Raw genomic sequence first — 27,409 nt, forward strand, 5'->3', positions numbered from 1 at the left:
TGTGATTTCCAGGTCCTCACCCCAGGAAATGTCATTCCAGTCTTTTCTGGAATTCGAACAGAGTTTCTCTCAACATTCCTGGCACGGTATGTCTATTAACCCTTCCCATTCTTGATTATAGTTTTTCCTTCCTCTCCTTGTTCATGTATTTGTTCATTTGTTTATTCACTAAGCAATCAATAAACATTTACTGAGTGTTAAATAGGGAACAGATATCTATTGAATGTTAAATAAGGAGCAGATACTGGAATTTTAGTACTCAAAGTAGATGATGATAATGTATGTGTCAAAAGGGATGGAGATTGTCATATAGAACTTACAGTAAATTGTTGTTCTTGCACTCCACTGGCTTGGACCTAATAAGTGGAAATTGACCAGTAGTAGCCTTTTGAAATTATTTCTATCCACTGTAGATTCATTCAGTGTAAGATTACCCAATATCAACTATTTAATCTAGGAGAGTGCCTGTGATGGTGCACATGCTGGCTCTTCTACCTCCTCTCATCTGGCTGTATTAGGTAACCCTAATACGCTGACCCTCACAAGATGTGGTGCCCTTCATTGAATGCAGTCAGCTCACACAGGTTGGTACTAGTAAGATACTGTGGCTAGAACTGGGCTGTGGACTCAAAACTTACACACACACACACACACACACACACCCCATATGTGGTCTTAGGGTACTTTACTTCTTCTGGCAAAAAAAAAAAAAAAAAGCATTTAAATAGTGTATTCCTTATGGTAGAATTTCAGGCAGAGTAGAAGAGCTATTTCATAGCAGGTGGCCATTCTTAATCTTCCTTAAGTGTACCCAATGCAAAGGTCTATTATCTTCTCTGTACATAAGACCTGGTGATAAGATTGTTGTCTTTCTAAATAAGGTCAAGTTTAAGAGATTTCATATATGTTTGCCACATCTGAGATTTAAAAAAAATACTTCCAGTTTAACATAATTTTATGTACATTCTTCCAAATACTTTTTGCTTTTCCCTTCACTACATTGAGGTAAATTTGAGCCACATTTTTGCCTTTCATTCCTAAGAAACATATCAAAATATTTGACCCATCAAACTTTTATTGAAATATCAGATGATCTTTTCAATAAAAAGGGGTTTCAAGGGCTAAAATTCAGGAAGTTAATGTGCCAAACTTAAACATACTATGATCTCAAGAAGTTTAGGATTGCTTCAGAAAGTAAAATTAATCAATACAAGATGGGTCTACAATTTAGAAAAGCATATCCCTTTTTCCTTTAGTTCTTTTTCTGTTACTACTATTTTGTGAGAAAAACAGTAGAAATGTTACAGAGTAAAAAGGACCTGTCTGCTTTTAAAGTTTTGTTTGTTTGTTTAGTTTGTAATTTAGAACAGTTTGAAACAACGTTTCTCAGAGTGTGCTCTATGCAACATAAGGCCCTCAAAAGGTACCTCCCCAGAAAAAGCTCTCTTGTCAACTAAATGGGGAAAGTACTCCATTGCGTTTCCTCTCTGGGAGGCTCATAATGTGTGTCACCATCTGGAGGCTCTGCAAGAATAGAGAGTAGTAAAAGAAGATTTTTCACTTTAACCCAGCAATGTTTGCTTGGCAAGTAGATCTGTTAATATCCATGGATTGCATTTGGGGAAATACGAAGTTTTTAATAGTTATTTAATCCTTGAATGTGTATCCTTTAACGAATATTTAACAATTGCAGTAGAATGCAATCGTTGATATATGGACTTTAATTTTTTAAAAAAATTTATTTGTTTGTTTGTTTGTTTGCTTATTTATTTATTTATTTATTTAGATGGAGTCTCACTCTATAACCCAGTCTGGAGTGCAGTGGCATGATCTCCGCTCACTGCAACCTCCGCCTTCCAGGTTCAAGCGATTCTCCTGTCTCAGCCTCCTGAGTACCTAGTGCTACAGACGTGTACCATCACACCTGGCTAATTTTTGTATTTTTAGTAGAGACAGGGTTTCACCACGTTGGCCAGGCCGGTCTCAAACTCCCGACCTCAGGTGATCCACCTGCCTCAGCCTCCCAAAGTGCTGAGATTACAGGCGCGAGCCTGTATATATGGACACACCTAGCCAGATATATGGACTTTAGACTCAGACAACCTGGGTTCAGACCCCAGTTCTGCTATTTGCCAGGTGTGTAACCTTGAGCAATAACTTAACCTCTCTAAATGTCAGTCCATAGCTAAGCCGACAGTAAATATGAAGTTCATTGCAATTTTTCTTCCTGACCTTGTCATTCAGAAACAAAATGATAGATTTGCATGGATGATGGATTTACCAACAGGTCAATTTTCACATCTGAAATCTACTTTAAACGTGCTCTACCTCATCAAAGTCTAAGGAAGTCAATCTCACTTGGAGGCACACTGCGGAGACAAGCAGGGCTTCTTCCTTGTCCCTCTGTCCTTTCAGACTTCTCCCCCTCCTGCTCTCTCTTCTTCTTAACCTTTCCAGCTCCACTACTGCTTTGGCTAATTTCTTTGGGATCCCCCTCGCTCATTCATTCAGCACCAGCTGAACTGATTTAGCGTTACCTGGCTATGCTTTCCTAATCTAATTCCACAAATATTTACTAAGTACCTAGGTGGTCCTTGAATCACCCTGAGCACCCAATTCCAGGATATGACTTCTCCAAAGGACAGATTTTGAATGTTTACATAATATGAGGGGGGAAAAATAAAAGAAAACATTTAGTTTCTTTGGCAAGCTATCTGATAAAATATCTGAAATTCAAGAAGCCCTTTAGTTAGGAAGGAGAGATTGTGAACACAACAGGAAGAAGCCCCAGGCTGAGTGGCAAAGGTTGAGATTTTCTATCGTAAGCTCACCTCTCCCAAACGCTTCCTCCCTGAAAGCTGCTGACGGAGCTTTGGCAAGGGCTCATCCTCCCGTTGGCTGATAAGCGAAGCCCTGTTTTATATTTAACTCGCTGCAGTGCAGGAGGGGTAGGAGTGGAGATGCGTCGTTTATAAGGGGAGCTGTGACAGTCTTCTCTCCAGCCCTCTTCCTCCCACTCGGCTCCTCTTACGGAGTCCTCATTCCACCCCCCTTGTTTCCTGAGTGGCTGGTGGGAACGTGAAAAGGGAGAGGAAAAGGCGCAAGAAGCCAGAGAGAGAGGTGTGGGAAAAGCGAAAACAGGCTGCCAAATCAGGGGATTCCTTCCAATTTAAAAAGGAAGTCTGCTGACGTTAGTTAGTTAAATTTAACATCTTTTTACGTGTAACACTTGACTTCGGAAGCAAAAATGAACTTTGCGGAGAGAGAGGGCTCTAAGAGATACTGCATTCAAACGAAACACGTGGCCATTCTCTGTGCGGTGGTGGTGGGTGTAGGATTAATAGTGGGACTTGCCGTGGGCTTGACCAGATCGTGTGACTCCGGCGGGGATGGTGGGCCGGGCACGGCGCCGGCTCCTTCCCACCTGCCGTCTTCCACGGCCAGCCCCTCAGGTCCTCCTGCCCAGGACCAGGACATCTGCCCGGCCAGTGAGGATGAGAGCGGACAGTGGAAAAACTTTCGACTGCCGGACTTCGTCAACCCGGTCCACTACGACCTGCACGTGAAGCCCCTGTTGGAGGAGGACACCTACACGGGCACCGTGAGCATCTCCATCAATCTGAGCGCGCCCACCCGGTACCTGTGGCTGCACCTCCGGGAGACCAGGATCACCCGGCTCCCCGAGCTGAAGAGGCCCTCGGGGAACCAGGTGCAAGTGCGGAGATGTTTCGAGTACAAAAAGCAGGAGTATGTGGTGGTCGAGGCGGAGGAAGAGCTTACCCCCAGCAGTGGAGATAACCTCTATCTCCTGACCATGGAGTTCGCCGGCTGGCTGAACGGCTCCCTCGTGGGGTTTTACAGAACCACCTACACGGAGAACGGACAAGTCAAGTAAATATTAATTTTTGTTTTACCTCCCTTAAACTCACATATCTGCTTTCCGTTTCTTTTCCTTTTCTTTTCACTCTCCACTTTTAATTATTATGTTGGTCTGATCTTGATCGACTCTTGGTTTCAATTCTGGCTGTCCATCTGGGAAGCCAAAATTGTTGCCCTGTTGTATTTCCAAACCCTGTCACAAAACTTGAAAGTAGTGAAAGAGCTTTGTGGAGTCAAAAGTCAATGTAAGTCTTTTATTCCATTAGCAGAAATAATAATATACTGCACCCTATCTTGAGGATTTCCGTACATTATCTCAGGTGTAAAAACTGCCTTTGGTAAATTTCACTAGTGATATTCCCAGGCTATGTAGCAATATATATATAGCAATGTATGTGAACTTTTAAAGTGGTATTACATTAAATTTACGTGAAACGTCAGTAAATTTCCGTTATTATTTTGTCCTTTTTTTTTTTTTTTGTCCAATGTCTCTTTTTTGGAGAAGAGAGACATTGAAAAATCACATGTGATCCACAGAATTGTCTTTGTGTCTTCATCTGGAAAGGAAGACATGACTGTTTTTTTTGTCTCCTATGGCCAGAACCATGCTTTGCACGTAGGCTTTCAGGAAATACCCATTAAGTCCACACATCAGTGGCACAGATAAATTTTGGGGCTTGTTGCTCATCATGCAATATGCAAACGTAATGCTAAACCTTTTACAACATAAAAGATATATTAAATAGTTAAATACATACAAATATTTTTATACAAATATCTATCTAGGTAGATAGATATTTATTCTACTTACCCACCTATTTAGCCTTTATATCTATCAGTGGCTACTACCAGAGCTATGTTAAAGGCATAAACTCTCTCATTGAACTCCAAAAATCTTCCTTCACACTGGGGATGTAGCCCTTGCATCAGGGAGAAAGGCTACACTACACCTTGTGTTGTCTCCGGACTGCTTTGCTGGCTTAGATTCTGAAGAGGTAAATGATTAAGAAAGCTTCGTGTCACAGTTTAGAGATGTGAGTCTTGGGCCAGTCCACCCACAAATATCCCTTTCTCCTGTTGTTTTAAGCATCTTATAGAGCAAGCAAAATTTTTGGTCAAAATTCTTTCTATTGTTTGTGAGACAGACCCATGGACTAAAACAAAACATTTAAATATTCCTATATTCTTGTGTGGTAAACTGATAAATCGAGTAGAAGTGATAGTTTGAAGAAAATATCTGGAGGGGTCATGCTTATATAGATCCTATATCTTAATATTGCTAGCAATAAAACACTCTTACCATTTACGTATTTTTTTATGTTCATAAAAATTACATCATTGAAAGCATAAAAATTATCAAAAAGGATAATCAAAAGAATCTGTAAGTAATTTCACTGCCCAGTGGTAATCCCTGCTAGCATATTAATGTATATTCTAATGTTTTTCTAGGCAGTCAAACCTTTAATTGCATTATATCTGTCTATCTATATGCCTTTTTAACTTAATGTCTTGGGAAGTTCCCCTTATTCTTACATGTTTTCAAGAATCTGTTTTTTGTTTTTTATGAGACAGGGTCTTGCTATGTTGCCCAGGCTGGTCTTGAACTCCTGGGCTCAAGCAATCCTCCTGCCTCCACTTCTCAAAGTGCTGGGATTATAGGCATGAGCCACTGCACACAGCTAAGAATCTGATTTTAAAGATGTGAAATATTCCATTGCTTGAATACATTGTAATTTTTTAAAACAAATTCTATTGTTGAGCATTTGAGTTGTTTTTAGTATTTTATTATTATAAACAAATCACCAAAGAACATAGTTCTAAATACCTCTTTGTGTGTGCATCTGTTTATTTCCTTAGGATATAGTCCTAAAAATAGAATTGCTGGGTCAAAGTGTACAAATATACCAAGATATTGTAATAGTACTTTGTTTATTGATAACATAAATAATATACATTTATTGAAGAAAACTCAGAAAACAGAGAAAAATTATAAGAAAAAATAAATTCATCCATAAATTCTTTACCCAAGTATAGCCATTGTTAACATTTAGACAGAGACTCTTTTAGTACTTTTCTGGACATAGATAGCTGTGGCATAATTATATTATACATAGTATTGTGGAACATGCTTTTTCAATATAGCATCAACGCTTTAATACGGTCATTTGGTGTTCTTCCACAAATGATTTGATGGATACGTTGTAGGCCATTGTATGAATACAATGTAGTTGATTCACTTTTCCATTAAATGTGGGTATTTAAGTTGCTCCTATTTTTTCACCTATAAGGATCTAGAAGAAGGCACATACTTATATTGACTATCCTTGTAAATAACTATTTATGAATATTTCCTAATATTTCTTTAAGAAAATTCCTAGGCCGGGTGCGGTGGCTCAAGCCTGTAATCCCAGCACTTTGGGAGGCCGAGACAGGCGGATCACGAGGTCAGGAGATCGAGACCATCCTGGCTAACATGGTGAAACCCCGTCTCTACTAAAAATACAAAAAAAACTAGCCGGGCGAGGTGGCAGGCGCCTGTGGTCCCAGCTACTCGGGAGGCTGAGGCAGGAGAATGGCGTGAACCTGGGAGGCGGAGCTTGCAGTGAGCTGAGATCCGGCCACTGCACTCCAGCCTGGGCGACAGAGCGAGACTCCGTCTCAAAAAAAAAAAAAAAAAAAGAAAATTCCTAGAAGATGGGCCAATACTACCTGTGTATAAACACGTGTATGTCTGTGTATATATGTGTACATGCATATACATATATAACATATATACGCATGAATATGTGTATGCATGTGTGTGTCTCCAAACTGACTTCCAAAAAACATGTCCCAAACTCCATTTCCACCAACAGTGTAGAAAGCGCCTATTTCTCTGAGCCTTATTAATAATACAATGATTTTTTAAAAGTGTTTGCCAATGGTCGAAGGAAGGGCAATATTCTGAAGAATATCCACCTTAAAGAGATTCTAAAAATTCATTAAAGTGAAAGTGAGTCAAGACTTTTTAAATATTATTGCTAAAACTTTAAAACTGCTTCTTAGATCATAAAGACAAGAGAAATTTTATCTGAGTAAAACCATCAAAATATTTATAAAATAATGAAATAAAATTTTACACATATTAGGAAGGCCAAAAATGGGAACTACATAGTTTTCATTAATAAGTTTGTATTATGTACATTATAAGTTTAAGAAAGCATTATATACACAAATACTCTCACTCTTTGAGTTAATTTTGCAGTACCAGTTAATTTTGCCATAAAATGTATACCAGAGAGCTGCCCTTCTGAAGCTCAGTTGACTTAACTTTTGATTGGAGAATGCAAAATGACGGCGAGATTGGTGAGGAAGGCTGATGCTCAGTTCAGCTCTCTCTGAGGATTGGTGTTCCCAACTCTGTGTGTTTCATTGGGAGCAGTTGAAGCTCTCACATTACAAAAGATGCTGCCAGTTCTGTACTGCACACACATGGTTTTGGAACAGATCTGGCGTCAGCTCAATAACCTCATTTAGGCTAAATGGAATACTTTTTGTTTTCCTTGTCTGAAATATTTCAAGCATATGAGAAAAGTGCATCATGCTTTTTTTTTTCCAAGCCTGTGAGTAATATTTTGGCAATGCAGCCTCTAGGAGTTCTCATCCACAGGCTCCATATAAGGGCCGCCAGAGGGAGTTCACCAGGGGCAGCGCCTTTCTTTCATACTATAGAGTGAGTTTCATCATATGTGATGTTTGTATCATTTTAAACATCATCATACATGTGAAGTACGGAGTCAAAAATTATATTTTCTGACCTTAACGTAAAATGTAACTCCAGGATTGAGTATTAGCAGTTAGGGATATTAATGTGACAACCACAATGCAAAATAAACAGGATTGCACTCAGTAGTCACCAAAATTACTTAATTTCTGCAAATACAATCAGGACTTTGAGCTTCACAAACTTCACAGCTACCCAAGATGCTTTCTCTCAAGATTGAGACATGGGGAAGAAAGGGGGCACAATTTAGAATTCCACATTGTCTTTCTGGGAACAGAGTTGTAGTGGGGCGTGGAAGGAGAAAGTCTGAGAAACATCCAGTCGCTTTTCCTTTATTGATCTACCTCTTCCTACTCTCTAGTCTATTCTTTAGGGTCTGAGGAAATTCACTTGGAAGGATTGGAACCTTTGGAATGTTCCTCTGACCACACCCTCCTTCTTCCCATTTTCTCACCATGTTATGTAGGATTTTCAGCTGTTCCCTTCCTTAAAAGAGTTTCCCTCCACTCAAACTCCAAAGTATATATTTTCTTCTCTCCAAGATTTGGCTTTTCCTTGTTAGCATTTGAATTATGCTTACTTAGCATTTCCCAAAGTATGGACCGCAGAATTCTAGTTGCATGGGGATCTCAGTGAATATTACCAGAAAAATAGCAGGGGAGAGATTCTGTGGCTAAATCAGTTTGTGCAATAATACTAAATACACAATGATCTGTTTTGGATTTTGTTCTTTAATTATGGAACTTTTCAGAGACTTTTTTTTTTTTTTTTTTTAAAGAGATGAGGTCCAGGCTGGAGTAGAACTTCTGGCTCGAACTCATGAGTTCATGAGTTCAAGTGATCCTCCCACCTCACCTTTCTGAGTAGCTGGGATTACAGGGTTTTCAGAGACTTTTATGTGATAATATCCTCTATGTAGTTTTCCAACTATCTGTGGCTATGGATTCTTCTGTGGGGTTCCTAAGAGTAGGGATATATGTCTCTCATTTATTGTTTGGCACACAGTGAACACTCAAATATTGTTAAATGGAATATATGGAGATATTTTCATATAAGCTCTCACATGACTAGTATCCTTTGGCAAATGCTGGGACACATTGCATTACCACAGCTCCTTTCCCATAAACGAGCCTAACTTCCACCAAGAACATCTCTACATTCCCACTTAGGTGAAAATTTTCCCTTGGTTCCTTTTCTCCCTACCTTGGGGAAAGGAAGAGTTTATGTGTGTGTGTGTGTGCGCGTGTGTGTATTTGTACTTAGGAATGCAAATTCCATAGTTTAAAGGCAGAGAAACAGTGGAATTGACAGGAAGTACAACCAGAATTTTAAAGAGATCATTTCTAGTTTGGGCTTCCAAGGTGTTCTTCGTAGCACTAGTAGGATTTAAGCTGAATTTTGATGTTATGGTGGGAATTCAGCAGCAGAGACCAGTGAGAAAGTAAAAGCAGGCATAAAGGAAAGGCACCAAGTCAGAAAAGCATAGTGGGGACAAGAAAATTAGTTTGTAGGGGAAGTTTATATGAAGAGGCTAGCTAGATATCACTGAGGAAAACTCATATGGAGGAAAAGGAAAAATAGCCATGATAGGCATTACGAAGGAGAAATTACCTGGTGACTTTTTGGATATGGATGGTGAAAGAAAGAGTTAACTTAACTATACACTTGGATATATGAAAGATATTAGAGCAATCCAGGAAAGAGAAGATAAGAATCAGACAGGAAAAGTGATTTCAGGATAGAGAAGAGAGTGCACAATGGAGAAAATAGTTTAGAGGTAAAGTAGTCAAGATTTGCAGATTGACTGACTATGAGGAAGGGTGAGTTAAAGTTATGGGTCTAGGATACCCCAGCTAGCCTTCACCTCAGTTGATATTGGAAATAGATGGGAAATAGCCACGTTAGAAGGGAAGGTTGTAAGTTCAGTGTCAGATGTGTTGATGGCTTGTCAGACATCTAGGAAGAGATGACTAGGAAGCACTTGCCTATGTAAGTCTGAAGCACAAGGTTAGAGCTTGTAATAAAGATTTAGGAGGTGAGTGGAAACATCGGTGAGATAATCATCATTAAGTGTGTGTGTGTGTGTGTGTGTAATGTATTCTTACGTGCATGGATGTGTATGTATACTCAAGCACATGTAGTTTTGACCTTGAAATTTTTATTGTATGTCAGTTTGTTGATTATATTCTTAGATTGGTATGCTGAGCTATTATCCCATTATTAATAAGAATGTCAATAAGGAATAGATTTTTGGTTGGGCAAGGTGGCTCGTGCCTGTAATCCCAGCCCTTTGGGAGGCTGAGGTGGCCGGATCACCTGAGGTCAGGAGTTCGAGACCAGCCTGGCAAACATGGAGAAACCCCGTCTCTACTTAAAATGCAAAAATTAGTGGGGAGTAGTGGCACATGCCTGTAATCCTAGCTACTCTGGAGGCTGAGGTAGGAGAATTGCTTGAACCCAGGAGGCAGAGGTTGCAGTGAGTCAAGATCGCACCACTGCACGCTAGCCTGGGTGACAGAGTGAGATTCCATCTCAAACAAACAAACAAACAAACAAACAAACAAATAATATATTTTCTTTTTGGTCTTGTTTACTTGTTGCAGGAGGCTAAGTAAATTTATTTTATTTTAGAAGCAAGAAAACAAAAAGAAATTTTACGTGACCTTGAATATCTTCTATATAGAAAAAAAGCAATTGGAAAATAAAGTTAAATAACCAACTGGATAATTCAAACCACCATAAAAATACACAGAAGTCTGAACAATCTAAAGGGGTTGTTTTTCACCAATCTGCTCCTGTACGTAATTCTGGAACCCTTTATTTAGTCTATATAGACTTCTAGCAATTGTGACTACCTGTTCTGAATCAGAAGCTCTGTGTTTAAGGATTTCACCCAAAACTTGCTGTTTATTTTGCTGGTTCAACTATAAAATTGCTCAACACAGCTGGAGAGTCTTCCCTGGAAGCAGCATACCAGATGATTTATGAGATAATTAGGTACCTTTCTTGGGTTTTGTTTTTCGAGTCGATTCAGAGTGATCCAAGCCACAGTTTGTGCTATCGTCCCTTCTCCCTCAGTTTTCTCTAAAGTCACCTTGATCTGATCCACTCAGAGGTGCCAGAGAAATGCTTTTCCCTTTTGGAAATGACTAAATTGCATATACTATCATTCTATTGTTCTAGGTCTAGTAAGTGACCTATTAATATGGCATAGGGGGCCCTTGTGGGAAGGTGGTATACTCCGACACATTTGCCTGGCGTGATAATTATTCAGGACATACCCACAAGTCACTCCTGAACATATTGTGCTATTAGTCAGCCTTTTTCTCTTAATTTGCAACACAAGTCATCTGATTTTAATCACTGAATAAAACCTTCCCAAATAAGTTGTGATCTAGAATTGTTTTGTATTGTTATCTCTTATTCCTTGTTTTCAACTTTGCATACACTTAGAAAAGTTTAGGGCCAACTGATGGAATTTAGGATATATAAAAAGGAGCTTTTGAGTTATTCTGAAGTTCATGAGAAAAAGAACAGGTTACCATTTTAAAAATGCTTGTATTGCATACAGTGTATATACACCAAGTAATTTTGTTCCAGTATATATTGCAGTCAAATGAAAGAATTTGAAATATTTCAGATTGTGAAAGTGCTAGGTCATAGTCAGCATTCTACATTTATAAGATGTAGATTCTTATATTCTAGATTTGTGAGATGTAGAATGAGGTATATCCTAACCGCATTATGTAAATTTTAAGGGAGTTTCAAATGTATTACTACATGTAATCTACCCCTTCTTACTTCCCCATAATGCTGTGAAGAGGCCATACATGCTCTGGTGACCAGGTTTTACAGATGAGGACACTAAAAGTCTGGGGTTTTGTGACTTGGTCAAGATCCCACTTAAGTAGCTGAAGTGGATTAGAATGTAAGAATGTTTGTTTGCTCTTAGAAAAGGGTTTTCCCCATAAAATCATATTGGCTCTGAACTTTAAAAAAGAAAAAGAAAATAAACATTATATAGCTCTTCTGGTTGATGAATGTCACTGTATCTATATCTGGGTCACTGTGATTGAGTTAGACTTGCTGTGATTGACATTTGCTGAGACGACCACTGAGCTGGACCAAACACACTGCACAGAGAAATCTCCCACACTGTTCTGTTCCATGTCCATTGGCAAGTTCAGGAATATGCTAGTTTAGAAAGGTAGTTTTTGCTTACAATCAAGCAGAATGTCTTTTAAAGAGAGAAGGTAAGAAAAGGATTGAAAATTATTTTCTTTCCTGGATTCTTAGGAATATATGTGTGTGTGTGTGTGTGTGTGTGTGTGTGTGTGTGTATTCATATTCTAGCATCAGCCAAGAGTAAAATAGAGTATTTGAAAACATACCCCATGGCTATAGCTTAGGAAAGTGTAATTCCACTCCCTCCTTCCTCTCACCTCCCACACACGAAGATGTGTGTGGTGCGCGCATGCACGCGTGCACACTCACACACATTCATTTTCTCAAATTAGCTGGCTTATTTCTAAGGTGTGACTCAGCGGAGACATTCTTGCAAGGAGTGACTTTTCCTTTTCCTCTGCCTCTGGAAGACATCAGAAGTCAGAAGAATTCAGAAGAAAAAGGCAGCTGACTAAACATGGGGTTGGAGCTTGTTGGATCTTACTATAAAACTTTCATACTCTGGGAAAGTGTACAGGCTTTTTTAGAGTCTGATATATTTGCAATTAACTACAATCTGCAAGGTGTTTAGAAACTTCAATAGACTAAACTGTTAATGTCACAAAACTAATCAATGATTATTCTTTTGCAGAATGAATTCTTAACTGAGGCTTTTCTTGGGTAACTTTATTGTGACATAATTTCAAACTCATAGGAAAAGTTATAAGAATGGTACTAGGAATTCCTAGAAATACTTAACCTAGATTCACCAGTTGTTTACATTTTAGCCCGTAACCCTTCCCCTTCCTTTCCAGAGCACATGGAAACATCCTCTCCCTTTATCCCTTAACATCAGAGCATATTTCTTAAGTACAAGGGCATTCTCTAAAATAAGCATAGTGCAGTTGTCAAAATGAAGAAATTTAACATTGATACAATTATCTAATTCACAGTCTGTAATAAAATTTTATCAACTAACCTAATGATGTCTTTTTAAATGATTTTTTTCCCAGTCCAGTACCCAGTCTGGAATGGTGCATTGCATTTAGTGTCATGCCCTTTTAGACTCCTTTAAACTTTAAACTAAAAGAAGTCCCTTAGTCCTCCTTTGTCTTTCTAAAGTTTAATATTTTTGAAGAATACAGGCCAGCTATTTTGTGAATGTCCCTCAGTTTTAGCTTGTCTGATTTTCCTCATGATTTAAAAATGCAAGTTAAACTTTTTATTTTTATTTTTTCTTTGTCAGGACTATCACAGAAGTGATGTGTCTCTCTCAGGAAATCGCATTAGAGACACACCGTGCTTGTTGGAACTCTTAATTAGTGATGCCTCCTTTGATAGCTTGCTTAAGGTAGTGTCCAACAAACGTCTCCATTGTAAAGTTACAATGTTTCTCTTTAGGTAACTTTCAGGGTGTTTTTTTGAAACCTTGCAAATATCCCTTCCTCCCCAAACTTTCACCTCCTTGTTTTGGCACCCATTGATGATTTTTAAAATCAATTTTCCTTCAAATATCATTAGTAGACAATCTACTGGAAGGAATAAATTTCCCTTGTCACTCATTTATTTATTCATTTAAAAAAATCAGAGTAAAAAGTCAGAGATTGTTAATTTATTCAATGAGTTATAATCCCATTGTTTATTTTGATGTTCCAATACTCCCATATTTGGCCAAAGGCAGTCAAATCCTTGACTGTAATAAATCCTTGAATCAAAATAAAATGTATGCTCTTCTCATGATCTCTGATATTTCCCTGATCTGGCCTCTGCTGACCTCATGTCCAACTTATCTCTGGCTCCAGTCCGTCTGGATCAGTGTTCTTTAGCCACACTGGACACTTTTCAATTCTTCAACCACATCAGGTTCTTTTTCATCTTAGCGACTTTGCACTAATGGTTCCTTCTACTTGAACATATTTCCCTGAACCTCCACTTGCCTGGCTTTTTCTTATTATTTAGATCTTGACAAACCAAGAGATTGTGACTACTCTACCTAATGTTGTTGCTTACCACTTTTCCTAGTCATTCTCTGTCTCTTCCAGTGTTTTATTTTCTATATAGCTATCATCACTCTCCTAAATTATTTATTTATTTGTGTATCTCTTGTCTAACACCCTGTAAGCCATCTGGAATCTTATCTGTACATGTAACCGCCCAGTCGGTTCACTGTGCCCGCTGCCTAGACAGAGCCGATGTATCAAGATAGGGGGAATTGAAACGGAGAAAGAGTAATTCATACAGAGCCGGCTGTGCAGGACACCGGAATTTTATTGTTACTCAACTTTGTCTCCCTGAGCATTGGGGATCAGAGTTTTCAAGATAATTTGGCGGGTAGGGGCTTGGGAAGTGGGGAGTGCTGATTGGTCAAGTTGGAGATGGAATCATAGAGGGTCGAAAGTGAGTTTTTCTTGCTGTTTTCTGTTCCTGGGTGGGATGGCAGAACTGGTTGAGCCAGATTACTGGTCTGGGTGGTGTCAGCTGATCCATCAAGGACAGAGTCTGCAAAATATCTCAAGCACTAATCTTAGGTTTTACGGTAGTAATGTTATCCCCATGAGGAATTTGAGGAGGTTGAGACTCTTGCAGCCAGAGGCTGCATGACCCCTAAACTGTAATTTCTAATCTTATAGCTAATTTGTTAGTTCTGCAAAGGCAGACTGGTCCCCAGGGAAGAAGGAGGTCTTTTCAGGAAAGGGCTATTATCAATTTGGTTTCAGAGTCAAACCATTAACCGAATTCCTTGCCAAAATTAGTTCGGCCTGAGCTCAGGAATGAACAAATATAGCTTAAAGGTTAAAAGCAAGATGGAGTCGGTTAAAAGCAAGATGGAGTCGGTTAGGGCTGACGTTTTTCACTGTCATAATTTCCTCTGTTGTAATTTTGCAAAGGCGGTTTCTACAGCAGCCAGAAAAATGTCTGCAAATGTGTGCATGCATGCAGAGGTGCTTGTGTGTGCGTGTGTGTGTGTGTGTGTGGAAGGGACTCAATTAATATTTCTTGGATGAATGGATAATGTAATAATTTAGCCTGATATTCTTTATGGTATGTCTTTCTTAGTTTTGAGAATCCTGAACAACAACATTTTTCCGTATACATATTATTAATGAATAGAAATTACCATTTCTTTACTTTTCTACTTTTTACTTCGCTTGATTTTCCAACAAGCAAATATACAATATTCTCTTACTGTAATATGTTTACATGTAAGAAGTGTATGCTTACTGATTTTTTGAGCAATTACTCAAAATAATATTTTCACCTTGAAATTATGAAAATAGTAAACATTAACATTTTAGTTTACACAAGCATACGCCTAGTTAGAGCCATAAAAATAAATGCTGCTGTCTCTTTTTAAGAGTGAGCTTTAATCTGGGACAAAGGTTACTTCACCTAGGAGATTACTCAGCACTGCCTTTACGTGGAAATGAAACTGGGGGTTTTGTCCCTGGTGTAACATAAATAACAAAGAATGTGCCATTAGGGGCAGGGACTGGGGACTCTGTAATAAACTCCACTATGTGACAGAAGACAGCTGTTCACTTCCCATAAGGGCAGTTAGACACAAGCTTTTAAGTTTGGCTTTCTGTTTATCTACTTGTTGCTCAATGGGTTTGGAGTGGAGAGAGTACTAAATCATAATTGGATTTATTTTTGCTACTCCACAGATTTTTAGTTATGGCACCAAAATAGCTGTTAGGTTGATGCAAAAGTAACTGTGGTTTTTGACAAATAAATATGTGAATGAAATATCTGAAGCAATCTGTCTCAGAATTTTTAAAAAATTTGTTAACCTAAAAATTCCAGGAAAACTTTTGACAAGTATTTGATAGTCTTCTAGATGGAACCTCACTTTTGGAAATGTAATAGTTATAATTGCATAGCTGATTTTTTTTCCCCCAGGAATAGAGACATAGGGGTTGTCAGAAGAAGCAGCATGCATTTTGTTTGTGTGTTTCTTTCTAAGGAGCATAGCGGCCACCGATCATGAACCCACAGATGCCAGGAAATCCTTTCCTTGTTTTGATGAGCCCAACAAAAAGGCAACTTATACAATATCTATCACCCATCCCAAAGAATATGAAGCACTTTCAAATATGCCAGTGGCGGTAAGTATTTTTTAAATGTTTTGTTTATGCAGAGAGTCTATTGACAACATTAGGCCAATTACCTGATTTTCTGTGAAAGAGAACCCATTGAATTCTAAAACTAAATATGCACTAATAGTTTATTTAGCCGAGTGAAATACATTTTGGCAATCTTTTTCTTTGAGTCCTAGAAGTCTGTAAGATACCACAGTCTGGCAAGAAAGGCACACTGGTGTTTCTATGCAAGAGACAATGCCGCAGACACATACATCTGCTTGGGCTCTGCTTAGCTGCCAGCATCCCTGAGTCGTGACAAATTGCAGTAATGGCAAGCTAATGGAGTTACAGACTTGAAAATATTTAAGGGCTACTCACTATTTAGTTTTCAGGTGAATATAAACCCAGTTTTTGTTTTTGTTAAAAAAAAAAAAAAGATAAAGTTACTATAAAAAAAAAAATCATCACTTAAACACTGGGTTGTGGAAGCAAACCAGGGAACACTTTGCCCATAGACTCTTTTGGTGAATGGAAAGTGCTTGTTAAATGTCTGGAGAAAAAAAACAGGCTATAAAAAAGGATGAGTTCATGTCCTTTGCAAGGACATGGATGAAACTGGAAACCATCATTCTCAGCAAACTAACGCAGGAACAGAAAACCAAACACCGCATGGTCTCACTCATAAGTGGGAGTTGAACAATAAGAACACATGGACACAGACACCAAGTCCTGTCAAGGGGTCGGGGGCGAGGGGAGCGATAGCACTGGGGGAAATACCTAATGTAGGTGATGGGTTGATGGATGCAGCAAACCACCATGGCACGTGTATACCTACGTAACAAACCTGCATGTTCTGCACATGTATCCCAGAACTTAAAGTATAATAAATAAATAAATAAATAAAATTAAAAAAAGAAAAAAGAGAAAAAATTTTTAAAAGGCTGATAATTTCTGCCTGTATAAATTATTCATTAACATAAAACACTTTTCTCTGTTATTGCATCTATCCCCATAATGGATAATGTTGTTACCTAGAGTTTCATTACCTCAAAGTTGAGGTTTACATACTTTATACTTTTGACATGTAAAAGGGTCAGGCTCATCTTTAGGTATAATAATCAGAAGGACACTGGCCCCAAATTATGTCTCCCATCTTTCTGATCCACTGTTTTAAATATTATCTTAAAATTCATCTTTTTAAATGATAAAATATTCCTTGAGAAAGCAACAACAAAATGAAGCAAATAAACACTTAAGAGTATTAAAATATACTCTCAGCAGCCATCCATGCCTCAGTGAGAATTAATTACCAATTTGTTTTCTTCTAAGGTTTGATTGGAGAAGAAAGGGGAAAGGATAAACTTAAAGTATGACACACCAATCTAGATGAAGTTGGGGGGGAAAATGGCAAATTCACCAACTTCTGCTTAAGATCTTCTGTTATGGCCTTTTCACTGTGCAGAGTTACACTTTACCTTCTACTAGATCCAAATAGTAGTCCTGGAAGTAGGAGAATATCTGGGTTCTTAGGAGATCAAAACTACACTACTACGTTTTTATGGTAATGTAGCCTGGAGCCCCACCACGATTATACAAGGGCATGCACACACATGCTTCAAGTGTCAGCGGCACCCATTCTAGTCCAGCCTCCTTCACTTAATCTCTTTTTAAACCATCCCAAATAGAGTGGCTGCAGGAGATGTGGAAATGTTTAATAATGGAAGCAGGATTCATGGTTGAAGTGTTAGGATTGGTGATCGACAGTGAGGACAACAGAGCTGGCATGGACAAAACAAGCCAGATAGGTCAATAGTTGTGTCAAGCAATAGAATCCTTCGCTCTGTCCATGGAGACTGAGGCACTGACTTCGGTGGCCATACCTTTGGTCTTTGAAGTAGACAACCAAAGATGGAAAAGAGAAGCCAATGTTCCGCTACACTGGGTACAGCAATTGCCCTCCTGCACAGTCGAATCAGCAAATACCTGAACACGAGCCTGTTTTTCATTAGGAGATTGCAGTACTCTCAAATATTATGGTCAGCATGGTGTGTTTAGTGTAGACAGACAAACTCCTATTCAACTGATAGTCCAGTCAACATTTTATTTCTCCCTGAAAAACCTAATACAGTGTGTAATTCAGTCAGTCTTTAACAGTTCTAAAAACGAAGTAAATTTTCCTATAGTCTTTTCCACATCACCACAAACAATTAGACTGCTAAGCTTTGACAAAGGACTTCTGACTAGAAAGCAAGGTTTGGGGCAATCGTTTGTTTGTCTTGTATATATATGATTGATATTTTGATAGCTAAAAGTTTGTCTTTTCTTTTCAATAGAAAGAAGAGTCAGTGGATGATAAATGGACTCGAACAACTTTTGAGAAGTCTGTCCCTATGAGCACGTACCTGGTGTGCTTTGCTGTACATCAATTCCACTCTGTAAAGAGAATATCAAATAGTGGAAAACCTGTGAGTCTCATTATATTTTAAACATTTACCACCTATGCATTTGTAATTAATTTTCTACCTTTTTTGAGTAGTTTTTTTTTTTTTTTTTTTCCAAACAACATGCCAGAAAAGCCCATTAGTTCCCAGGGTCTGAGAACTTGATAATACATAGAACAATATAGAAAAATGTAGGCTGAAAGGACACAGGTAAAAAATAAACCAACACAACTGACATAGGTATTTATGGCCTTAATTATTTCAAGGGAACATTTGCTATAAGTAAAAAACTAGCTCCTAAGTATACCAGCACAAATATGTTAACATGTTTGGGTATGCCCAATGTAAAAAAATGGTTGAGTATATGTGTATCTCTCTCAGATATAGACTAGAGAGAGAGGAGGAAACCTGAGGTAAAGGAATATGCTTTGAATGACGAGGCACTGAGAAGTTTATGGCTCCATTCCTATATGTAATCAAAATGGGTAGCAGCAAAGTATCCAAAAGCATTTTTTAAAAGTATGATAAAATATAAATAAGCTTTTTTAAAAGATATCAAGACGACTAGTTCAATAGTTTTCTTTTTTTTTTTGAGATGAAGTCTCGCACTGTCATCCAGGCTGGAGTGCAGTGACGCGATCTCAGCTGACTGCAACCTCCACCTCCCGGGTTCAAGCGATTCTCTTGCCTCAGCCTCCTGAGTAGCTGGGACTACAGGCGCCCGCCACCATGCCTGGCTAATTTTTATATTTTTAGTAGAGACGGGGTTTCACCATATTGGTCAGCTTTGTCTTGAACTCCTGACCTCAGGTGATCCACCGGCCTTGGCCCCCTAAAGTGCTGAGATTACAGGCGTCAGCCACCACGACCGGCCTAATCGTTTTCTTTTGAAGAACCACATACTTTTACCTAATTAATTTTTTTCATTTTGGAGGCCCCCATTTTGGTTATGTCCTGAACATATGTTTAGGTTGTCTATTAAGCCAGTTCTAGTTAATCCACCTCTGCACCATATATTTTAAATATATAAAGCCTCACCATCTTTGCAATATAATTTTATAAGGAGGAAATCATCACCCCCATTTTAGAGATAAGAAAAATTGAAGTTTAATGAATTTAGGTTATTTATTCAAGATGACCCAGCTGGCAGGTGGTAGAGACTTAAATTCCAAGCTCCTTCCAAATACTGTATCTTGCTTAGCCTTCTGAAGTGTGATATTCTGAAAATATCTTTACCTCTTCATCAGTCATTGGAGGAGAGAGGATGGGTTCCTCTATTTCCTGTGAAATTAACAAAGGGAAAATTTGCCTTTGCTTTGGTGTAGTAGGAGTTGATATTTAGATGTCCTCAACCTGGGTTGCCAGCATGCTGCCTATACTGTATCGAAATTATAGTGAGTGGGGGATGTCCACAGACGTTTTCAAAGGGGCTGCATATCGTGAGGACTCATCCATATTCTAACTTTCCCTTGCCATGTAGGTTGCTTTGATGCAAACTTCAGTCATGGTAAAGGGAACTACCAGTGGCTGACAGATAATATTAGGTATGAAAAGGAAATGGCTTCAGAAAGAGGAAGTTGTTTTTTCTAGATTGTGCTGAGTGCAGTCGATGGCATTCTTCTTGCTTAATATAGAGGTGAGAACATTAGTCAAGCTTGCTTTTTTCTTTCAGTCTAGCAAACATGCAATTTTCATCTGAAGCTGCTTTCTTCATCATTGACAATTCTATTGCATGGCTGTCTTTCATCATGTGCAGGTGTTTCCCACACTAAGTTTTAAAAATTATTATTACATTCTGGGCAAATTTCTCTATTTGAGGTAGAAATACCAAGAGGAAACAGAAAGGCTAAGCAATTGTACTAAAGATGACAGAGTCTCGTAGGTAAGAACAATGCATTTAACCAATCAGCAGAGGACATAGTATTTGCAGTTATTTTCTAATAATGACAGTGAGCTTGAATTTCCAATATGACTCTATCACCAGGTCCTCTGACCAAGGACATTTACTTGTAATATTATACTAGCTAGGTAAATCATTAAAGCCTGTACCAGTTAGTTAGCTGGGTTCTTGGGATGGGTTTTATATAAAGGATTTGAAGTGACATAATGAAAAACTACAGTTTTGCAAAAGATCCCAAAACGTCCTGTAGGTGGTAATTATTTCTTAAATGGTTCTTCTATGAAAACTGAGAGCATAACATTTTGTCTTAAATAAGTGATGCGTTCCATCATTTGGGAGGGAAACAAACATAATATTGTTTTAATACATTACTTTCCAGTCATCTATTTTATAAAAGATCAACAGAAGCCAAACTCTCTTTTGAAACTTCTCAGAGGCTCTGAGCCAGAAAAGTTTCAAGAAAATGAGATGTGCCGCTTTCCCCTTCCTCCAGCCCTTCCATAGAAGATAGGCAGCCAGAGTTTCGCCTCCTGAAAAAAACTGTGGGTCCGTTTCCTTTAAAAGTTGAACAGAACCTTATGGGAGAAATTTAAGGGATCTAGTGTGAATGCAAATGCTCCACAGTGAGTTCCTCCCATTTGGCATTTGGGAGCTTCGCCTCCTGGCTCCCTACCCACTCACTGTAAGTTGAAATCTAATAGTTGACACCCACCCAAGTACAAACTGCTCCTGGTATGATTTCCTACTCCAGAGAGTTACAGAAAAACCAACCTACTTAAATCTATTGAAATGTAACACCAGAGGAAACTCACACCAGCCTCAGAGTCCTACATTCTTAGAACTTAGCAGACAAGCTAAGAACAACCAGGTATATGAGGAAAACAAGTAACATAAAAGAAAAACATCTAAGACAAATAGAAACACAGTGGGAGAAAACAGTGATAATTGGAAAAACAAAAGAGAATTCCAAAAAGTCATAACAAAATTAAACATGCATACACACAACCTTTAATTAATATATTCAAAAATTCAAGAATATGATTGTCATAAAATAAAACCCAAAAAGTGATGAGAAAACAATCAGAACTAGTAGTCAGAGTTTTAGAACATGATTTCCAAAGCATGGCTTGGGTCTGATCCCCAGGAACCTGTTTCTGACCGATTCCTTCCAAAACTGGAGCTCAGTATGCTTATAGCTCCCGATCCTTATGTCTTGTTCCCATTTTTATATTTTATCACTAATTTCTGAGTATTAGTATTAGTGGGGTACATCAAAGCATCCCTTTACTGTACCACCTGGACCCAAAGTCATTTTATTACTTTTTTAGTAAAACACAAAAATAAAAAATGAAGCCATGTAGCTGTTTTGTACACCATTATTAGGTGACTATTCTTATCCACTCTTCTTCTGGTACATTAACCACCTGCTATTCATAATCAGATTATACTATGCAATCTAAGAATCTATAATGCCCTGATTAAACTCTCTTGGATATATTTGCCTCTCTGACAATAGTTCCTTTATATCAATAAACACAGAATCAATGCCTGCATTCTTAATTGTTTAGTTGAGGAGAGTATAGCCGACTTTAGAGTTGAACCATTCATTATGTTTAAAATATCCTTGTTGCTCATGAGAAAAATTAAATTGGTTTTGAAGGTAGCTCAGAAGTCTTTTCTCTCTTATATTCTCCTTTTAAATTAATTGCATTGCATTTTGATTCAATTCTAAACAGAGTAACATGAAGAGTTACTAAGAATAGTTTAGCAACAATTGAGGCCAGCCACTGATGGAAGGATTTTTTACAACTCTGCAAGAAATCTACTCCTGAGGCCTTCTTCAGGTTTAGTTGATTGATTAGGGTTTTACAGTAAATGAAATCACTGAATTTTACCACAGAAAAATAAAAAAGTGGACACACCTTGAACTGTGCATAGTATGCAGAGATTATATGACTTTTTAGTTATGTGAACAAACTGTCTAGTTACTGTTTTTAAAGAAAACAAAACGTAATCCTATTGTTCCTGCAGGCGTCATCAGAGAGGAAACAATATTCCCAATAAGCATGTCATGAACCTGAGAGTTCAGCACAAAGTTCCCCATTGGAATATATTGCAATTCATTTTCAAACCAAGGACAATGTACATTATAAATGTATTTTTGAGTTTTTAAAATTATAAGTTTAATTCATGTATATTATTGAAAATTGGAAAAACACAAAGTAGGAAAAAGAAATCACCCGTGTTAGTATACATAAAATCATTTGAAGTTGTTAGGTTTGTGATGCCTTCTGAGGTACAGTTGGTCTACAGTAACTTTCCCAGAATGCTTTAGCTTTGCATGAGTCTTTAAGGAATCAAATTCAGGACAAGTTAAATGACAATGGTGGCCGGGCGCTGTGGCTCGTGCCTGTAATCCCAGCACTTTGGGAGGCTGGGGTGCTCAGATTATTTGAGGTCAGGAGTTTGAGAGCAGCCTGGCCAAAATGGCGAAACCCTGTCTCTACTAAAAATACAAAAATCAGCTGAGCGTGATGGCACGTGCCTGTAATCCCAGCTACTCGGGAGGCTCAGGCAGGAGAATCGCTTGAACCCAGGAGGCAGAGGTTGAAGTGAACCGAGATGGCGCCACTGCACTCCAGCCTGGGTGACAGAGCAAAACTGGGTCTCAAAAATATAAATAAGTAAATAAATAAAAAATAAATGGCGTGAGTGATTCTGTTGCTGAGAAACAAAAATCTCAGGAGGCCTTGAATTTCTTTGGGCACATTTGGCATCTGTATTTTACAAAGAAGTATGTGTGCAAAAACAAGAAATTACCTTGTCGGAGATTATTTCAACTCTAGTCAAGTTTGCCTTGGCTTTCCTGAACAGAAGAGGAAGTTGGGAAGAATTATTCACTAAGAGAATGCTGGTGTAAGATATTATCCATTTAATTGGCTTATACTATGACCATATTAATTCTAATATCTCAGTAGAAGGGATTATGTTGTACTTTCTTCCAAAAAGTCTTACCGGATGATCGCTGAATAATTGCATCTGGGATTCTATCTGTGAATGGGGTCTTCTTACTGTCTGTGTCTTCTTACTTGCTTCCATTGTTTGGCTGGATTAGAAAGACTGGCTGAGGGCAGAGAGTATGTATGTATATATGCCATGGATTTTTTAAAAACAGCCTATCTTTATAATAGTTTTAGGTTTTGTGCCATAGACTTTGATTTATGTATTTCTCTTCATAGAAATAATCTTATTTTTTAAGTTTCATTGCTTTAATGCTCAGAGGAATATTTTTAAACTTCTTATTTTGAAATTTAGATTTACATGGAGTTGCAAAGACATATCAGAGTCTCCATGTAACCTTCCCTTAATGTTAATATCTTATATAACCATTTATCAAACATTCGTCAAATCTAAGAAATCAATATAATACAATACTATTAACTAAACAACAGTGTTTACTTGGATTTCACCGGTTTTTTCACTAATGTGCTTTTTCTGTTCCAAAATCCAATAGATGATACATCTACATTATACTTAGCAGTGTGTCTCCTTAATTCATTCTAATATATGACATTTCTCAGTTTTTTTTCTTTTTTATGATCCTGACACTTTTTAAGAGTACTATTCAGATATTTCATAGAATGTTTCTCTGTTTGGGTTTGTGTGATGTTTCCTTAAGATTAGACTGAGGCTTTGGATTTTGGAGAATACCACAGAGGTGAAGGGTCCTTTTCATCACGTCCTATCAGGGGGTACATGACATCCTCATGACTTATTCCTGGTGATGCTGACTTTGATCACTTGGTTGAGATGGTGTCTGCCAGGTTTCTCTGCTCTAGTTTACTAGTTTTCTTTTCCATCTTCTGTTTGTTAGAAGCAATCACTAAATGCAGTCCACACCCAAAGGGAAGAGTTAAGCTCCACTTCCTGGAGGGAGGAGTAACAAAGAATTTATGGATATACATTATGACCATCACAGTGATTAATAAATATTTAGGGAGTGATAATGAAAGGCTATGTAAATACCCTGTTTGTTCTTCAGTTTTTTTTACCACTTATTGTAGCATTCCGCAGTGGATGTCCACAACAACTGTTATTGTGGTGTTCTAAAGGTGATTTTTCTGTTTTCCTCAGAATTATTTTTGACATACGTTCATTTCATTATTTTAAAAAGTTATTTTGGCTGTGGCTTTGCTAAGTTTTCAGAATGAATTTGATTTCTAAAACATTTTAATTAGTGTTTTTTAAATTAATTTCTTTACTGGAAGGGTTATCTTTAAATTGAAGGTTATTAATCTTCCTTGAATGAATCTGTTTAATTTAGCAAGCCATGGAGGATTGCTAATGATTCTTATTTTTTATTTAAATTTACAAAAATATAAACAAAATAATAAAAATAATGTAAAATTTTATGGGGTAATTTAGATTTTTTTATGTTCATTTTTTAATTTCTTAAAAACTATACTGCAGTAATAATCACTAAGCATCAGACAACTTAAATTTTAACTTAAATGGAAAGTAAGCGGCCAGTAAATGCTTTGTATAACCTAATGGCCATGCTGAGTGTCCTCTCAAACAGCACTTCATAGCAGCTGAGTTCCGAACTCAGAGTTCTGAACATGTTTTGAACCAGCATAGCCACAGCAAACAAACAAAAAAAAAAGTGTTTTTTCACCTAAACTTCAAACCAAGGTTTTGCATATACATACTAATTTATCTATGAGGAAGGAGCAAACTAAAATTTAGACAGAGTATATCACATTGATAAGGCAAAACTTAAAAAGAAAAAAACTGATGTATCACTATTCCTTTCTACTAAGTACCTTCCTCTGCTAACTTTCCACCTACTGCTGGAAGAATATTTAAAAGAACATAAACTTTATAAAATTTAACACATTAATGGCATGTTCAGTAATACCAGCTATGCACCTTAAATATGCATTTATAGATTTAAAAACGATACAGATTTATTTTCTCTTTCTCATTCTGGCTACCTCAGTATTGATACTGAAACAGTTTCTTCAAACTGATTATTGTATAAGTCTTTATTGAGCATCTACTCTGTGCACAGGAGGATGCTAAACCCTGAAGGGAGTGAAATACGCTGATATCTGTACTTCAATTGAGATGTGCAACAGATATAGTCATCATTGCCCTGTGCCACCCAAGTGTGTTTTCAGGTCTTTCTTAGTGTTACTAGCCCTGAGAGTCAAGGATCTCAGCTTGTGTTTTAGGGATCCTTTAAGCACGCTCGTCATTTAAAATGATATGCCTCTTTGAAGCAGCTCAGATGACATCTCGCCAAGAAAACCTCAAGAGATAAATAGTGCTACTTCTGTGGGATGAGCAGCAGTGAAAAGTCAGGCTGCTGTCAATAAGTAGAGTGACCATGTATTTTATCATCTAGAAATATATATAACAAATAATAGAGGAGGTGTTATTAATTATGTTGGAACAAGAGGTATAAACAGGTAAGCAACAGATTTACATTCCAGGGACATTCCTAGGCAAACCTGAATGCATGGTCACCTCTATCAATAGAAAACACTCAATAGACAGGGACACTAAGGATGTGGATCCAGGGCACCGCGGGGCTGCAGCACTCCCAGGTGGAACCCTGCAGGGCCCTGCCTGGCTTCTGACCCAGGTGACGGTGCAAGTGGTAATGGGCAGTCTGTTTAAGCTGATTCTGTTCTGTTCACATGGTCTTTCCAAGTTCAGTGTCCTCATCTCAGTGCCCTCACACTCTTTTAGGATCTGTTTCAGGTCTTGTCCCTTCAACTTTCCCTTACTTTCCTTGGCCCAGGTAAATTTTGTCTAGTTTTCTGACACAGAGTAGCCTGGACATCTCTTTATTCTCTTTTCGATCTATTATTAGAGTGAAAAACCCTGTGGTTTGCTTTTTTCCTGGCCTTCTGTTTTTATTGCTAAAAGTCTTTTGGAACCAGGCCCTTGCAATCCAAAAAGTCTGGGCTTTTAAATTTGTTGTGTGGGCATCAAGAGCGTATTTTGAAAGTCAAAACCATAACATTTATTTTTTTCCCCTGCATTTTCATAATGTTCTTACTGGCAATGTGGACACCACAGTGTGAGTATCAATCACGTACAAGGAAGTACGCACACAGAAAATTACAGAGGTTAATAAGTCAGTGTATTATCTCTAATGATACTAATACTTTTGATGGGACACATAGAACTATTACATGTTAAACATTGCTTGTGTGTTATCTTATTTAATATTCGCAATAACCCTATGTCATAAGTGCTGTTGTTATCTGTATTTTACAGCTAGGGGAAGTCAGGATTCAGTCCTATAAGTAGAGAAAATAGGCAGCATGATATAGTGAAAACAAACTTTGTCCTGAACTCTAGCGTCAGTCCTGTCTTAGACTTCATTTTTCTCATGTACACAATGAGGAAATTTATTTTCAAATCACCTTCGAACTCTAAAATTACAAAGAGGTCTACAATCCTTATCCCAAACCCTCATGACCAGTTGTCTGTTGGAATTCAGAAGTTTTCAGATTTGTGAAAGGTAATGTAGTTTGAATACTATATGTTAATGATTAACTACAGTGGGATTTGGGGCAACGCTTTATGATCAGTGATACTTCTGCAGCAACTTTTTTAGTGAGAAAAATAAAGATTTTCGAAAACCTCTTAACAGTTCAGGTCATATGATATTGCCAAATTAGTTTGCTTAAACATATAAAAAGCTTTTGATTTTTAGAACTCATTGGATTTATTAGTGTGGATTAGGGGTTGTGGGAACTGGACCAGTGAAAGGATTGGGGTAATTATCAGTGATGCAACACAGTTTTTCTATTATTATTAATAATTCTGGATTCATAGAATTGATGTGTGGAGTAAAAGAAGTGTTGCATGGAAAGTGCTTACCACATTCCTTGAAAAAATTTAAGTTCTCAGTAATAAGATTAATAAGTAATCATAATACTCCTATCTCTGAGCTTTGTGCTTGGTTTTGGTTGCAGGGACGTAAATAATCGCTGAAGATAAAGATGGTGCACAGCCGCATTCAATTGTTCAAGGAAGGTTGATCTAGTGCATCTAGTCATGATTGTCAAGTAAAGTCAAGTCTGGCAAAGGGACACTTAAAGGGAGTAATGGTAATCAACCAGGAATCAATTCTCATGGTCTTAAGTTCTATCTCTCAAATGGT

At 37.8% G+C, this 27,409-nt stretch overlaps 1 protein-coding gene across 1 annotated transcript in view; it reads left to right on the plus strand.

Annotated features, from left to right (window-relative positions):
* Positions 1-2,925: 2,925 nt before the first annotated feature.
* The window catches only part of ENPEP (glutamyl aminopeptidase), an 83,452-nt gene continuing 58,968 nt past the window's right edge, over positions 2,926-27,409 (plus strand). The window contains exons 1-3 of the mRNA XM_037990910.2: positions 2,926-3,891; positions 15,771-15,912; positions 18,222-18,353. Of these exons, the coding sequence (XP_037846838.2) occupies positions 3,248-3,891; positions 15,771-15,912; positions 18,222-18,353 (918 nt within the window). The 5' untranslated portion in view covers positions 2,926-3,247. The remainder of the gene's footprint in view (positions 3,892-15,770; positions 15,913-18,221; positions 18,354-27,409) is intronic.

Source organism: Chlorocebus sabaeus, chromosome 7 (assembly GCF_047675955.1).
Source record: "Chlorocebus sabaeus isolate Y175 chromosome 7, mChlSab1.0.hap1, whole genome shotgun sequence".
Lineage (NCBI taxonomy): Eukaryota > Metazoa > Chordata > Mammalia > Primates > Cercopithecidae > Chlorocebus > Chlorocebus sabaeus.